Source organism: Musca autumnalis, unplaced genomic scaffold, assembly GCF_047663935.1.
Source record: "Musca autumnalis isolate F117 unplaced genomic scaffold, ASM4766393v1 scaffold_5, whole genome shotgun sequence".
NCBI classification, from domain to species: Eukaryota; Metazoa; Arthropoda; class Insecta; order Diptera; family Muscidae; genus Musca; species Musca autumnalis.
Genome location: NW_027412088.1, coordinates 56133416 through 56151086, shown reverse-complemented (window position 1 = coordinate 56151086; position 17671 = coordinate 56133416). Strand labels below are relative to the sequence as shown.

At 36.8% G+C, this 17671-nt stretch overlaps 1 protein-coding gene across 1 annotated transcript; it reads right to left on the bottom strand.

Moving 5' to 3' along the window:
* Positions 1-11853: 11853 nt before the first annotated feature.
* Positions 11854-14431, bottom strand: Mys45A (SDA1 domain containing protein Mys45A). Its single transcript, XM_073990757.1, has 2 exons — positions 14113-14431; positions 11854-14047 (listed from the first exon to the last, which is right to left on the bottom strand). Exons 1-2 carry the CDS (start codon positions 14302-14304, stop codon positions 12023-12025), a joined length of 2217 nt encoding a protein of 738 aa, XP_073846858.1. The 5' UTR covers positions 14305-14431; the 3' UTR covers positions 11854-12022.
* Positions 14432-17671: the final 3240 nt, after the last annotated feature.

The window sequence follows — 17671 nt, the reverse complement described above, 5'->3', positions numbered from 1 at the left end:
GTCCAATGTGGAAATTCCATTAAATATGGGTTACGAGGAAAACACACCTATTAGACGTCTGACTACGGAGCATCCAGAGATTATACCGCCTTGTGCCGAAACATTGATATGGGTACCAATGGATGGAGATTGTGGAGTCGGAAAATTGTGGGTGGTGGGACCAGCAGAAAACAAAAATAGTAACATCTTAATAGCGAATCCCCTGGTGAAAAGCAACGATGATGGATTGATTCCAGTTAGAGTTTTGAATCTGTCAGACAAACAAGAACAAATTTGTCAATTTTCCGATGTTGGACAATGTACACCGGCTGAAGCTGTAATCAATTTGGAAAATAACACCGAAAAATCTGCAGCCATGGAGAAGAAGCACCTCGATTGTTACATCAAAGAGTGGACACACAACTTATCACCTTCCGAGAAGAACAAGGCCAAGCAGCTGTTATGGAAACATGCCTCTACCTTTGCGTCTACAAAAGGGCATCAAGGAAGAACATCGGTGGTGAAACATGAAATAAACACGGCAGACGCAAGACCAATAAAACAAGCCCCAAGAAGTGTTCCACTGGCGAAAAGGGACGAAGTCCAGAAGTTGATAAGCGAAATGGAGGAGAGTGGTGTGATCGAACCATCGTCGAGTCCCTGGTGTTCCCCAGTAGTACTGGTCAAGAAGAAAGATGGAAGTACCAGATTTTGTGTGGATTACAGAAAACTAAATGATGTCACCAAGAAAGATAGCTACCCGCTCCCAAGAATTGATGACACACTAGACACCTTAGCCGGGACTTCATGGTTCTCTACCCTCGATCTGCAGAGTGGTTACTGGCAGGTAGAGATAGCCACGATCAGGAAGAGGCATTCCAAAAACTCAAAGACATGCTCTGCACAGCCCCTCTTTTGGCGTATCCTGTACCCGGCGGTAAGTTTGTGTTGGACACTGACGCCAGTGCATACGGGATCGGTGGTGTCCTTTCCCAGGAAATAGACGGCCAAGAGAAAGTCATCGGGTACTACAGCCGAACATTGTCAAAGCCTGAGAGGAATTACTGTGTGACGAGGAGAGAGCTGCTGGCAGTTGTGGAGAGTATCAAACACTATCACAAATACCTGTATGGACAGCCCTTCCTGCTAAGAACCGATCATTCCGCTCTGCGATGGCTGCTCCAGTTTAAGAACCCGGAAGGTCAATTGGCCCGCTGGATCGAGAGGCTTCAGAGTTATGACCTAAGTATCGAGCACAGAAAAGGTGGAAAACACGGTAATGCTGATGCCCTGTCTCGTCGGCCATGCAGAATTGAATGTAGACATTGCTCGAAGGCTGAAGCCAAAGCAAGTATCGTCGATGTCCGGCTACTGCAGGTTGAATCCGGCGAGGATTGGTCGGCGGAACAAAGAAAAGATCGCACCCTAGGCAAAATAATTTCTGCTATGGAAACGGGCGAACGCCCTAGTCGCAAAGAAATAGCGCCCGAAAACCCACTTTTGAAATCTTATTGGGCCCAGTGGAACAGTCTACTTCTAATAGATGGGTGCCTACATCGTAAGTGGGAGAGCGACGATGGAAAAACTCACCGCAACTTGATTGTCGTACCAGACTCCAAAATAAAAGATGTCTTGTCAGAGTTTCACGATGGGCCAAGTGGGGGACACCTTGGTGTGACAAAGACTGCTGAAAAGATAAAGCAGAGGTTCTACTGGGTCGGCTGTCAGAAATCCATCGCAGACTGGATTGCCAACTGTGAGAGGTGTATAAGAGCTAAAGGTCCAACACGGAAGAGTCGAGGCCACATGCAACAGTTCCAGTTCAGGAGCTCCATTTGAAAGAATCGCAATGGATGTGGCTGGACCGTTTCCAATAAGCGACTCTGGAAACCGGTATGTCTTAGTGGTCATGGATTACTTCAGCAAATGGCCAGAGGTTTATGCCATCCCCAACCAGGAAGCCAAGACAATAGTGGATGTGTTCAGCAAGAATTGGATTTGTCGCTATGGTGTCCCATCCGAGGTTCATTCCGATCAAGGAAGAAATTTTGAGTCAGCGATCTTCAAAGAAATGTGTGACACCTACGGAATCAAGAAAACGAGGACATCGCCCCTGCATCCACAATCAGATGGCATGGTGGAAAGATTTAATCGCACCCTGGAAGAGCATCTACGAAAGGTGGTAGATAGCGGCCAAAGAGACTGGGATGAGCATATTCCAAAATTCCTACTAGCCTATAGGTCGGCCATTCATGACTCCACATCTCGAACCCCAGCCAAAATTTTGTTCGGGAATGAATTGAAGCTGCCTGGTGACCTGATCTTCGGTGCCACACCAAACCCCGAAATTGATAACGATGAAAACAGTCAAAACTCTTTCAGTGAAGTCCACGATGCAGTACGCCATCGGATAAAAATGGTCAGCAATCGCATGAAGGCGAGGTACGATCGAGCGGCAAATACTGATGGGTTCCAAGAAGGGCAACTGGTACTACTGTTCAACCCACAACGGAAAAAAGGACTATGCCCCAAATTACAAACGCACTGGGAAGGCCCCTACAAGGTAGTCACAAAAATAAATGACGTCGTGTATCGCATACAGAAGAGCGACAGCCCTAGATCAAAGATGAAGGTGGTATATCTAGAACGGTTGGCCCGCTATGGAACGAGAACTGTGCCAGGTCATGAGGAACAGGCTTAAGCGGGAGGCAGTGTGTTACCAATGCCCATACCACAGAGAGGGAACTGTGCCTATTCGGGACGAACAGGCTTAAGCGGGAGGCAATGTTACGAATGTAACTGATAGATTTAAGTTAATTTAATTTGAATTGTAACGTAAAGTTTTATTACGCAGTTACTTTATTTAAGCAACAACAACAACTACTATGTAGAAATCTCTTCATCATTCTAGTTCTTTACCTTTCATTAATGTGCTTTTATTTTGTTTTGCCATAGTCATGTAATTATTGTTTAGTTTGTCACTTCTTTATTTCTTGCATCTGTTTGTTGTTGTAGTTACGTCATTACTTTGTCCACTGTATTGATCATCCCCCATGTATGTGAGTCTTAGTGCGAATGTGCGTCTGTGTGTTCGTTGTACATATTCGAGGAGTTGCCAGACATTTTCTAGAGGACTCTCGAACAGGGAGACTTTGGGATATAAATACAGGGGAACTGGCAATGACGAGTTAGTTGTGTTTTAAGCGTTGAACTGAACAGATCGGTTAAATAAGAGCTGCGTGCTAACTAGAGACTGGCTGTGTGCTTTGTAATTAAAGTCGGTTCTGAATAAGTGTAATAAAGTAAATAAAGCATTGTAGAAACGTAATCTAAAACGAACCCTGTTTTATTTGGTACAAATCGTATCGGGGAATAAAACAACGTCTACACGGAGATTAGTTAAATCTAATTTCGTAACAATATATATATCAAATCTATCTTTGTTTTTTTGAAAGAGGTTCCCCCTGCTCACCGCCAGACTCACTCTCCTCTTCACTCCCCTCAAATGTTGATCCACTATCCGCCAATGCTACAGAGGAAGAAGATTCCTTTCGGACTCTCTGAAGTTCGGAGTCAGCTGCAGAATTTGTACGATTATACAGCTGACCCGCGAACTGAAGAAATTCCAAGAATGGATTCTTCTCATTAGCTCGGCACCATCTTAAAAAGATTAACTTCTGAATATAACCGTTGGAAAAATGTTTCCGACGGTTATATTCAGGAATTGATCTTTTTAAGTGGCGCCATAACCCCTCTATTGTATTGGTGTGATGGCCAATTAGTGGATCAACAAAACTGACGGAATGATTCACGCTATATAACCTTCATTCTCTATGCTGCCATATGCCTATAAAAAATATTAATATATTGTTATATACGAGTATATACATTATTATTACAAGTATAAGTGTAGTTACATATTATGTAAACTTACCCTCCAACTATCGGATATTATGATGGTTCCCGGTTTAATGTATTTTTGTATAAGGGGCAGTAGAGTCTCTCGAGTCCGGGTTTCCACGGGAACAATGAAGCATCTATTGGATCTACGTTCCACCCCTCCAAAAGACCCACTGCCCCTCAACTGCGTGACCACGGTGATACTTCCTTTTCCCCACCTTCGATTCGTCTATCTCAACTATAATACCGGGGCCGCCAATCTGAATTTGAGTTTGAAATGCGCTGTACACGCAAACTTCACGGCAAAAATTATTCCAGTCGACCGCGGCCCGGTACCCGATCGATATTTCCTTCATTATTTCTCCTAAACTTCCACTTCATTTCGTCCACATAAAAACGAAGACAAGTATCTGATATATGGACAGATGCGAATTGTCAAAGAAAGTTCCTTTCCGGAAGGAACTCTTTACATTGCATCTGCCATTTCTTCGACTCCGGTATGTTACGCGACACCTAAAAAAGAACAAACATTAATTAAAACCTTATAAATATATTACCTACCTCCATGCCCATCCATCACACTCAGGAACTGGACATAATTTCATAATATGTCCCTTCTTACACTTCAATCGACCCTCCTCAATACCCACTCTTGAAGTTTTTGGACAATATTCAATGGTAATGACCCTTTTTCACAGCCATAAAACAATTTAACAATCTCCGCGATTTATTTTACCATTTTTCAATGATTTGCTTTTAAATAAAAATAAAGCACACATTTGAAATAACGGTAAATTTCGGCATGTACACCATTTTTAAAATTCAAGAAAATACGATGCAAAATGAACGCTACAATAATGCCAAGTTTACACTTGCGCTCTAAAATCCACTGGATTTCACGAAATCCTGAACTACACCCCGGTGTTTACACTTATTTTTTTGTTGATTTCAAACATATCACACTAATCGAGGTAGATGCATAGGCGCAGCTGATCGAACATGAATTTTCAAAACAAGTTGTTGTAAATTGAATTAGTCATCAAAAATATACGACAATATAGAACTTTACAACTTTATTTCGAAAATTATCTATATATCGTATTAATTGTGTATAGCACTAACAAATGAAAATATAAAAAATGATTTTATCGTTGAGACATCATAATAATAAATTTTGATAGATAAAAGTTGTGTTCAGAACTTGCAAAATATTGCTACTTGCAGCAGTTTTCCCGTTTAGTGCCATGGTAGAACAAATACAAGGTAAAGTTAATACTACAACAAATACAACTCGAACAACAACCACAAAGGAATTTGTTTTTGTTTGTAAACCTTAGTGTCAACGTAAATGTAAACAAAACAAGGAAATGTCTATAAATTATTGGAATTTAAAAACTAATAATTTTTCACATTTGATTGAATATTTTGGAAAACATGAATGAAAACTCGTTAGATTTTCAATTTGAATGTTTCCATATCATTCCACTAAATGCATAATTTCTCGCAGAAAGTAGAATACTTGCAAACATATTTCGGGTCGCTGGTAATTCATTGAAAAAAGAGAAGCTGTTTCAATCATTTGCTTTTGAAAACAAAAAAGCACATGTTTATTAGGGCTTTATTCTTTTCAAGTTTAACAAAATACCACACATATTAAGCGGTGTTTTAGTGTGCGGCATGTCGTTTGGAGGTTACATGTCAATGATATGAAGCCGTCTTTATGGGAAATAGTTTTTTTTCTGATGAATAAATTTGTTCTTGAAAAATATATATCCCTAATATACATCGAACATAGAAATAAATACATAAAATGTCGAATGGAATTTGACACTAACACTACAACCCAGTTCAGTCAGCTGGGTATTGCTGCTACCTTCTCTTGTTCTACCATGGTTTAGTGCTAAAAATGCGTTACCGTACTAAGAAATCTAGCAAGACTTGAACTACTCTTTAAACCAAAAAAAGCGCCGAATAACACCCTATTCTCCTGTTTTCTACCATACAATTTTGGCATAGTAGAAACTAGCAACATGTTCATTATCATCTAAATACGATAGCTGATACGTTGATTTACTGCAGTTTTTGCAATTTCCGTCATTTTTTCGTTCCCGTATTTTTTAAGAAATTTGTATGGGGAAGCAATTTTAGACATTTCGCTCTTTTTTCTAACATTACCATTAAAAAAGTACGAGAACGCAATGAAAAATAGCATTGTAACAAAGTAATCTAATATTTTTTTCACATTGTTTAAAAATTTTGATTCTAAAATTTTTTGTTGCGTCAATTGACCATCTACCTTGTTTATTGTGATACGTGAAAAGTGTTGCAACTTTTGGTACTTTTTCAGTCACAAACAGGGTTGTATATCATGTGTACTGTGATTTCGATGTTGATTTCGCTGAAATCACGAAATGAGATGATTTCATTTTTGTATGCGAAATCATGATAATTTTTGCGTGATTCCGCGCGAAATCACGAAACGCCTTCGAAATCACGAAAAGACGCCGAATGTAAACCAAACATAACACCTGTTTCATATTAACAAAACACAAAAAGTAGTCGCCAATTACTTACCCCCATTATTATAAGTTTCCTTTTGTTATAGTCTGGATTTACCGAACAGATTTATAGCGTTCCAGTTAATTTAAAGTTAAAAGTGATGATTGAATTTCAAGGAGGACATTCTTGGCATTAACTTTCAATGTAAAAATTATATTTATAATGCCTCCAAATTGGTTTATTTTGGGTTTTCAAATCCATCAGATAGTAAAAGAACACATATAATAATGGCCCTTAGCCTAACAAAATTTAAACAAATACACCTTATATATAAACAATTGTCGATTCCTTTTTGTGAATTTTGAAAATGGTGTACATGCTAAAATTTACCGTTATTTCAAATGTGTGCTTAATTTTTTATTTAAAAGCAAGTCATTGCAAAATGGTAAAACAACTCTCGGGGTGCTTTAAATATAATAAATAAACCTAACATAACTTTTACCAAATACTCAAATTTAAACCGGAAATTGAACACTTGCTCCTATGGACAGATACAAATCTCAACTAAGCAAACAAATGGAATTCTTTCCCCAAAATAGCCGACCTTCGGCCGGGGATTTAAGACTTTCTCCTATGGACAGATGCAAATCTCGGGAACGGGAACAACATTTTCTTTTAAATTACATATTTTTCTTTAAATAGCCGGCCTTCAGTCGGGGATTTAAGACTTTCTCCTATGGACATGTGCAAATCTTGAGAACGGGAACAAATTTTTTTCAAATTACATATTTTTCTTTAAATAGGCGGCCTTCGGCCGGGGATTTAAGGCTTTCTCCTATGGACAGATGCAAATCTCGGGAACGGGAATGCTTGGTTTACATTCGGCGTCGTTTCGTGATTTCGAAGGCTTTTCGTGATTTCGCGCGGAATCAAGCAAAATTTATCATGATTTCGCATACAAAAATGAAATCATCTCATTTCGTGATTTCAGCGAAATCAACATTGAAATCACATGATATACAACCCTGTTTTTGCCTAATAAAGTACCAAAAGTTGCAACACTTTTCACGTATCACAATAAACAAGGTATAGCGGCAACAAAAAAATTTATTATCAAAATATGTAAACAACGTGAAAAAAATATTACAGTGAGTGTCAAAAATATTCGGTTTTCTATTTTACCAATAATAACACCTCAGTATTTTAGAAGTCCATACCCGATAACCAAGAAACCAAATACTTAAAAAAATGTTGGTCCTGTGGCTATTAAAAAATGTATGTAGCATGGATCCATGGCAACCCTATTATAAGTGAGAAAAACAAAGAACACGTTGTTAACCCTGTTTTCTATGCGTCAAAAATATTCGATTTTTGTAACTTTTGTTAAATATTTTGACAAAAAACCGGTAAATATCGAACTTTTTCTGCAATATTAGTATAAATTTCAATAATTGCGAACAGAATCTTTGTTCCTGTATGCAAAAATATTATATTTCATAGCAAATTATTAAAATTTAGGGCTAAGGAAAAACGCTATCTTAGAAAAGAGAAAACTGTTTATATTTCATTATAAAAACGGCAGAAATAGAGGGAATTTTTGCTTATTTTTGAAAAATTAGTCGAATATATTTGAAATAATTTGCAAAAGTCACGAAAATATAGAAATAATCGATTTCGTGAAACAAATAAGCCAGCCAAACCAAGGACTGGGAGGGAAGGTAGAGGTATCTCCTGAAAAATTACGGCTAAACCGCCCTTAATTTTCTTGAAATTGATCGATCACCGAGCCCTAAATCACTTTCAGAAGATTAAAAATAAAAATAAAGCCTTTCATGGCCTTGTAACACATCATAAGTCATTAATAAATAGATGTCTCCTAGAAGCTCCTTTGTACTTTTTGTGATTTTCCTGCTTAGACATTCAAAACTAACTCCTTTTCACCAAGTTTTAAAGGTACATCAAGGCGAAATTTATACTTGATTATTGGTTATGTAAGTAAGCCGATGGTGTGTGATGTGTTACAAGGCCATGAAAGGCTTTATCCTTACGATTTGTTTGGAATGTAAGTGCATATTTTCAATCTTCTGAAAGTCATTTAGGACTCAGTGACCAATTTCAAGAAAATTAAGGGCGGTTTAGCCATAATTTTTCAGGAGATTCCTCTACCTTACCCCCCCCCCCCCCCCAGTTCGTGGTTTTGGCTGGCTTATGTGTTTCACGAAATCGATTATTTCTATATTTTCGTGACTTTTGCACATTATCTCAATTATATTCGACTAAATATTCACAAATAAGCAAAATTTCCTTTCATTTCTGCTGTTTTTATAATTAAATATAGCGTTCGAAACCATGGTAGAACAAATACAAGGTAAAGTTAATACTACAACAAATACAACTCGAACAACAACCACAAAGGAATTTGTTTTTGTTTGTAAACCTTAGTGTCAACGTAAATGTAAACAAAACAAGGAAATGTCTATAAATTATTGGAATTTAAAAAACTAATATTTTTTCACATTTGATTGAATATTTTGGAAAACATGAATGAAAACTCGTTAGATTTTCAATTTGAATGTTTCCATATCATTCCACTAAATGCATAATTTCTCGCAGAAAGTAGAATACTTGCAAAAATGTTTCGGGTCGCTGGTAATTCATTGAAAAAAGAGAAGATGTTTCAATCATTTGCTTTTGAAAACAAAAAAGCACATGTTTATTAGGGCTTTATTCTTTTCAAGTTTAACAAAATACCACACATATTAACTAATGTTGTACCGCCTCTATAAGCGATGTTTTAGTGTGCGGCATGTCGTTCAGACCTGGAGGAGGTTACATGTCAATGATATGAAGCCGTCTTTATGGGAAATAGTTTTTTTTCTGATGAATAAATTTGTTCTTCAAAAATATATATCTCTAATATACATCGAACATAGAAATAAATACATAAAATGTCGAATGGAATTTGACACTAACACTACAACCCAGTTCAGTCAGCTGGGTATTGCTGCTACCTTTTCTTGTTCTACCATGGTTCGAAACCGTATTCTAAAACTTCAATACATTTAATGTCAAATATAAAACTAAACGTGCGATTTTCACCAAGTAAAAACCAAAAATGTGTTTACTTTACCTAAGCCCGGATTACGTTTCTTTGCATTTCCAAACGCTGACAACATTTATTTTCATATTAATCCTCGAATATTGGTACAGAAGGACTGCTATTAGCTATTTTCGTCCAAAATTCGGGAATAAACTGCAATAGTTAATCATAAAGTCTGTCTGGTTACTTTCCCAGCAAGAATTGTCCAGCAAGAACTTTCTCAGAGAGTAAGGGGTTTTTATTCTCTTTTGCTAGAAAATTGTAAAAAGTAAACAGACACCTTCCCAGCAAAAACCAGCAAGCAATCAGCTGACTTGCCAAAACAGAACAATTTGCCGGCCAACAAAGGAAGCAAACACGTTGTATTTTATTAAAAATAAAAAAGAAAATGAAACAAAAAAGTATTTTTCCACTTTAGAAATTTGTTCTCCATAAAACAATACAATTAGACTATGTTATTTCCACAATAAAATTGTTTTTAATGTTCACAAACATAAATCAACAAAAAACTAAAAACGGCTGATTGATTGTTTTCAGGAAGAAGAAGAGCTTGCAAGTGCTTGCTAGAAGAAATTTGTCCAGCAAGAATTTGCAAGCTCTCAGTGAAAGAACTGTCAAAATGTCTCTCTCGAATCGCTCTCTTTTGCTGGTTTTTTGTGTTAACAGACGACTTCCAGCAACAATTGGTACAAATTGTTACAAATTTTAGGGTAATCAGACACAGCTATATCTAGCACATTTTTCTTAATTATTTCAAATATTCGTCCGACTTTTTATTCATGCAAAATTTTTAATAAAATTACCGTTAATTTTACATATTTCTATAGCAGAGGCATTCCAAAAGAAGAAAAGAACAAAAATGTGCGGTATTTTGCTTTGAAAATCCTTAAAAATTCCAAATTTATAGTGCTTATATATAGGTGTACGAATACGAACTTTGCCACCCACGCAGGCGCCATCTATACCTAAATGACGGAATAAATTAAAAATTTGTTTTGTTATTCTTAAATCTTTTTTCGTTATGGTAATTCCCATCAATTATTTCATATTTGCACATAAAATATGGAATTAATAACTATTTTATTCATTTTTTAGGGGTGTACGAATATGAACTTTGCATACTGTATGTCAATCAACAAAAATGTTTATACAAACAATTTTCAGGCAGGCTTACGAAAAGTTTGTGCACGTAAAGGCCTGCGTACATAAGCTGCTCTCCCTGATTGCCTTGCTTTCCTGTTTCATTTTTGACATAATAAAAATAAAAGAATAACATGGAACAATATTTGTACCATGAAGAATAAGTCCCAATTTACATTAGGCGAGTTTACTTGCGGCAATTGTCATTTTGTAGGAGAGAGAGGTGAGGCATATGGTAACCCTTTGCCTCTCAGCACCCTCTCTCAACTACAAACTGACAATTGCCGCAAGTAAACTCGCCTAATGTAAATTGGGACTAAAGAAGGCCGAGGAAATTTCGAACTGGGTTGCCCTTTTCTTTTTTATTCTTTTATCAGAAGTAAGCAAGGTAAGCAGGCAAGGCAGCTTATGTACGCGGGCCTTAATAGTTTTCCAAGTATTATTAAAAATTGATTGTGAATTTTCTATTTTTATAATATTATTCTCAAGTCCTATTACATTTTATTTTTATTTGGTATGTTGGGTTGTTTCAATATACAGAGAATCACAGTCAAAAGTATCCACTTAAATTTCTTTCATTAAAACTGAGATTGCTAAGACTTAATTAATGATAGCGATTTCATTCTTTTTTTATATTTTTACATTAGGGTTTCAACTTAAATATAATAAAATCATTATAGTAATATCGTCTGATACAATCCTTGGGCATCAATTGAATCAGAAATGTAAAATATTCTGTTACAAACCTGCTCCCAAAGCATCAAAATGTAAGCAGTTCTAAAAAAGCAACGTCGTTTTCGTACTATGATCATTACCGTCCCTATAGGGGCGACAAGTTTCGTATAATTGTTCATTTCTGATTCAATTGATGCCCAAGGATTGTATCAGACCATATTACAAGACAATTCAAAGCCTTATGTATGTATGTAATTTGCGCCTAGAAATCCCCTGAATCTATTAACTTCCTGAGAAATCTTAGGAAAAACGTACATTTATCGACGTCGAGGAAGGAATATTTTGCACAAGAACAACTACAAAGCTTTCTAGGGTCTCAAGATTTACAATCTGACACTAATCGATTAATTCGGAGTGTCTGAGGGATATCATGTTAAAAAAAGACCTTCGAAGGGTTATCCCTACAAATATATGATCCCGTTTAATTGATTTGTCTTTAAGGATCATGAGAAAATCCATACCCACCTTTTAAATCTCTAAAATTAAAAAAAGGATCCACGTAAAATAAATATATAAAAATATTTATTTTAAATACAAACATTTTGTATTTTCTTTATAGCTTAAATTTAAACTATTATATCTATTAATAGATATCTAATTATTTCAACATTAGCTGGTATTGTATATGGACCTTTACAATTATCTCTAAAAACGTAGTTATTTCACATTTTACTTCATTTTCTTTATATGCAACAAATGTTTACGCATTGCCTGCTGCTTGTCACGGAAACTCTTCTTGACCTTTGAGCGAGCCTTGTAACGCATCATAACAAAGTTCTTATGCTTCTGTTTTTCACGATTTGTTTTGGAACAATTTTCATTTTGTCTACCATCTTTCCAACCAAATTTCTCTCGATCAGTTCGTCCACTACGAACCGTCTCCAAACGACTTTCCTTGTCGTGTTTACGTTTCTTATAGATCATTTCAATGTTATCGAGTTTAACAAATTCTTGACGATCCTTTTCTAAGGGACGTTTACGGGCATTGGTAACTGTTTTCTTAAGATTGGCTGTGTTGATCCGTTTAAAGTCTTCATCGGTAAAGATACGCGTAAGGGCCAATTCTTGGGCAGCCTCTTTTTCACTCAAAATTTTGGCTTGGGATTTTTGCGATTTTTTCGAAGATTTTGATGTGGTCGATGATATTGAATTTTTGCGGGACACGTTGGATTTTTTGCTTTCTTTGTCATTGCTTTCTTTCTTTTCTGAGGTTTCCTCCACTTCTTCGTCTTCAGAATCTTCCTCTTCCTCCTCATCGTCATCCTCCTCGTCGTTTTCACTATCACATTCTTCGTCGTCTTCTTCACCATCATCATCATCGACTTCTTCGTCTTCTGATACATCTTCTCCTTCGCTTTGACTTACATCAACCCATCCTCCATCATTTGAGTCGGTATCATCATCATCACTACCCAAATCGATGGTTTTGGATGACTTGAGTAACGCTTCGGCACCTGGAATTGTCTCATGTACTTCCACCTGACCATATGCCTTAGGCTTGTTCTCAGCCTGGGCCTCAGTTAAACGTCCTCTGTCCTTTTTATGCAATAGTGCTGGCAATTGTTCTCTGTACAACATAATCAAGGAACGTGCAGCCATCATGACTGATTTTTCATTGTAAGCCTTGTACATGGCTAAATCACGCAATAAATCTTCACCCATGGCCAGGGGACATCTCTGGCATATTTCCCGTGTGGCATTTAAACCAATAGCCATGACATCTGAAGAGTTGCGTTCAGTAATGAAATTATTTGCTATTGTCTTGAGTATAGGTTCAATAACATCACCCGGTACCAAGGGATGGGAGGCTTGGGCAGCAAATTGCAAAATACGTGTTACCTGCCTTTGATGCGGTTGAATGAAACGTGTTATATAGGGATAGTAGGAGAACAGGAACAATTCATGGATACCAATAAGACGAGATATAACATCCAAGTGCATAAGCTTTACTTCGAAGCGTTCATTGTTGTTCTGTAACTGCTTGAAAAGTCCTTCTGCCAAGCCCTGGGGATTGTGTATCAAATGTATGGCCGAAAAATTAAATGCAGGTGCATTCTTCTTTTTCTTTTGGGCTTTGACTGCTTGCTTCTTTAACTGCTCCAACTGCTTCTTACGTTTTTTGGTCTTTTTGTTTACACGACTTTGCAGCAGAGCACCTTTCAAGTCGACTTCATTTTCACTGTCCGAATCGTCTGAACCCTTTCCTTCTTCATCGTGTCCCAAAAAGAACTTCAATGACGCTACCAATACTTTGGTAATCTTCGAAAAACAACCAACAGTGGCTATTACATTTACCGTCTTCTCGTCATTCCAGATATTCTTTTTATACAGATCAATCATAATATCCACCGACATTTTTGCCGCCTTGGGATTAGCATCCTTTAGCATGGAGTACATGAAATTCTGTAAGCTAGAATTCAGTTTCATATCTTTATGTTTGGCATTCATGTTCTTTATGTCGGTGATGATGTGATTCTGTAAAAAAATCCTCAAGTGTTTGTCCGGGCAACGCAGCAATTGGAAAAACAATTCCAACAAATCCAAGGCTGGTATGAGATTTTTATTGCGCAGCAATATCAAAGCCTTGACAAAACAGTTACGCATCGCTGGATCCAATGTGGTGGCATGATTTTTCAAGAGATCCACCAAGTGTTGTGGAAACTGTAGACAAACCTCCGGATAGCATTGAGCCACCTGTAAAATGGAAAAGTAAAGTGGAAGTGAGATCTTTTAAGGATTTTAATATATCCATCACATACCTGAGCTATAAACATAACCAGTTCATCTAAGGATTTATTTTCCTCTGTAGGGTTGAGGGCAAACACTTCCAAGCTGCTGAGAAAGTGACGATACTGTTGTTGAAATTCATCCTTGTATGATTCGGGATCGCGTTTAATTAAATTCTGCAGTTGCGGCAAATTATCCGGCAACTGATTGTTGTGCCGCACCATATTTTCTTTGATTTTCTACTTTTTCAAAGGTTTAAATTTTTAAAATTGTTAAAATTTCCTAAGAAAAATAAAAAACGATGTCCAAAACAACGGACACGTTTTTTATGATAGGGATTTAAAGATGGACTTTTAGACAAGAATCGATAACGAGCTATGTAGTCGATAACATTGTTTGATAATGCCTTGTTTACCCTGCGTTTACACATGACAGGACAGTTGAGCACATGTATTGATTGTTAAAACCCGAAAACTTTCCTGTGTGACGTAGGCGTCCAGACTAGATATAAGCTTCGTTCCCGTACTTTTTAATAGTAAAACACGTAAAAGAGAGAACTGCAAAAAATTTGTTGTCACACACAAGTTTTTTGAAATAGTTCGGGAACGGAACCATGGAAAATACGTCAAAAAAACTGGAACAAATGTCAAAGTCGGCGTACCAGCCAATCAGACGCCGGCAACCATGTTACTATTTTTTTACTCGCCCAAATTTGTCGTGTAAAAAGTTTTTAAAGAGAGCGTCATTTTTGTTTAAAGAGAAGTGAACATTTTACAACTTTTTTGTGTACGGGAACGGTTTCTGGAGTAAAATGTGTAAAAGTCGTAAAAATTGTAAAAACTTTTTAGTTCTGGAACACAGCTATAATGTTTTAAAATATCGATTGCTATCGATATTATCGTTAAGTTGTCATCGCCATTAATTTGGAGATGAAAATGGCGGAAATGTCAATGATTTTCATGAAATTATGCTTAGGGGTTTTTATTCCGATAATATCGATGGGCAAAACTATCTATAGATATTGAATTTTTAAATAATAATCGATATTATCGATAGTGCCATCGATTTTTTGCCAGCTCTAGTCCAGACAACTTCAAAAACAGTTCTAACCCTGCGTTTACAAATGCCAGTATTGGCAAGACAATAGCAAAAATACAAACCTTTTTCACAAATAAAAATAGTAGCTTCTTGCAGGTTCTGGAACAGAGCATCTGTGAAAAAATGATGGGCAGCTGGAAGACAGCCGAAAAATGTATGTTTTGGTAAATCAGAGTTGTATTTACACCAGACAGAAACGCCTAGTTATACTGACGGTAATAGCATATTCCCACGAGCGTTTCAACTACGTTGTACGTGCACGAATTAACCCATTTCCACGACACCTTTCGTAATTAAAAAACATAAACAAATTTTCCTTCCTTTTTGTTTCCTTGTTTTCACGAAAGTTTGAACCAAAAATACATTAAATGAACAGGAAAAACTATAGACTTTACTTCAAATTTATCTTCTATATTTAATTACACACTTTTCATTCATATTTTCCCTAAATCCTAAATAATTTGTAATTTTCAATAGATTTTTATCATGTTTCTTTTTTTCAAAATTAAAGAGAGACAAACATGTCAAAGCAATAGGTGTGTACGCATGGCAGAACTACCAGGTAGTGGTATCACACCAGCTGATCGAATATGAAAAGTCAAATCCCTTTATAAAACAATTATTTTTGTTGTAATTTCCCCAACAACATAAAGAAGGTTTTGACATAACATATTCAAAATTTTACGATGCCACTACCTGGGTAATTGTGCCATGTGTGTACGATAACTTCGCAAGTGAAAAGTGCTTGCAAGCACTCAGCAAGTTCTCAGTAGGTCCGTACGATAACTTCGCAAGTGAAAAGTACTTGCAAGTTCTCAGTAACCTCTCCACTAATTTTACTCTCTCGAAGCAAAAAATTTGCAGATTATTATCGAACAGCAATTTTCCAACACTTGCAAGAAGTCAGCTGATTTGATAGACAAGATGAAGAAGTTGGCGGAAAAGATTAAATAAAATAAATAAAAAAATAGTCACCACAAACTACAAAATAATTTATTTCAATTACAAAATTTTATTTATTTTATTTCACTTTTCAAAATTTATTTAATATTTTTTCCCTTTTTTATTTCAATTTATTTTAATAACCAAACGTTTGTTTATGTTTTTGTCAAGAAGTCCGCCATAAAGCATTCGAATTTAAATCAGCTGATCAAACTTGCATATTCTTTCAAGAAAAATGTTCCTTGCAAACACTTGTAAAAAAACTCTCCAAAATTCTCTCAAAATTGTCTCCAAATTCGCTCTCTTTTACTTTACAAGTTTGTTATCGAACAGCATTTTGTAAAAGTTTGTGCAAGTGAAAAGTACTTGCAAGTACTCAGCAAGTTCTCAGTAACCATGATGAAATTATAAGGTGGCGTAAAACGACCAGCTGATTGGTTTCAATCTGTCAATTTTTTTGTTATTGTGAATCATTTGTATGAAAACGTAAGCAAACATTTTGACATATTGAAGAATTTTCGGCCAAAATAGAGTTGTTGTTGTGCTACTTACGTGACCTTATAAATAGATCTTGTCAGTAACCTCTCTCCGTAGGGGATGGAAGATACCAAGGAACGGTCCTGACCGGTTTTAACATGGCAAAGCCCAGGATTTATCTTGGTCCCTCTTTCATCCCAAGTGGACACTGACCTCCCCGTGGTGTCACCTGGGGAACTGCCTTTAACACCCGTTAAAGGTAGTGAGCTAACATGTGCCGCGCGTTCACCCATAAGAACGTTAAAAACTTGGGTTTGGGCGTCGGGTTAGTAACCCTCCCCTAGAAAAAACAGCCTACTATGAAAAAACGAAAGAAAAGAAAAACAAACCCCTCTAAAGTTGACGAACCCCGCAAACGTTTTAAGGACCATGATCTGCGAATCTGCACCTGGAATGTTCGCACTCTTTATAGAGAAGGTGCAGTCTTCGCATTGGCAGACGTACTTGAAAAGTACAAGACCGATATTACTGCCATACAGGAAATACGATGGATTGGGAAAGGCGTCACAACAACACCTAAAGGTGACGCACTGTATTATAGCTGCCATGACGTAAAGCATGAGTTTGGTTGTGGATTCGTAGTTAGTCGGAGACTAAAACATCTTGTATCCAGCTTCACTCCAGTGAATGAAAGACTTGCTGCAATTCGAATAAAAGCTAAATTCTTCAACATCAGCTTTATTTGCGCTCATGCTCCCACTGAAGAAAAGGATGAACAGACCAAAGATATATTTTACGAGCGCTTAGAAGAAACATATGACCGTTGCCCTGCCCATGACATTAAAATCATTCTAGGCGATTTTAATGCCAAAATTGGAAAGGAGAATATCTTTGGCCCAACAGTCGGGAAATTCAGTCTCCACAGTGAAACATCTGACAATGGTATGAGACTGATAGACTTTGCAGCTGCAAAAAACATGGTAGTTAGCAGTACCAGATTTAATCATCTCGATATTCATAAGGGCACCTGGCTGTCTCCAGATCAGAAAACAAGAAACCAAATTGATCATGTTG

Bases quoted from the DNA above. Each gene is read 5' to 3' on its own strand.
- Mys45A (XM_073990757.1), bottom strand. From the start codon at position 14,304: ATGGTGCGGCACAACAATCAGTTGCCGGATAATTTGCCGCAACTGCAG. The intron at 14,048-14,112 runs GTATGTGATGGA...TCCATTTTACAG, and splicing joins TGGTTATGTTTATAGCTCAG to GTGGCTCAATGCTATCCGGA.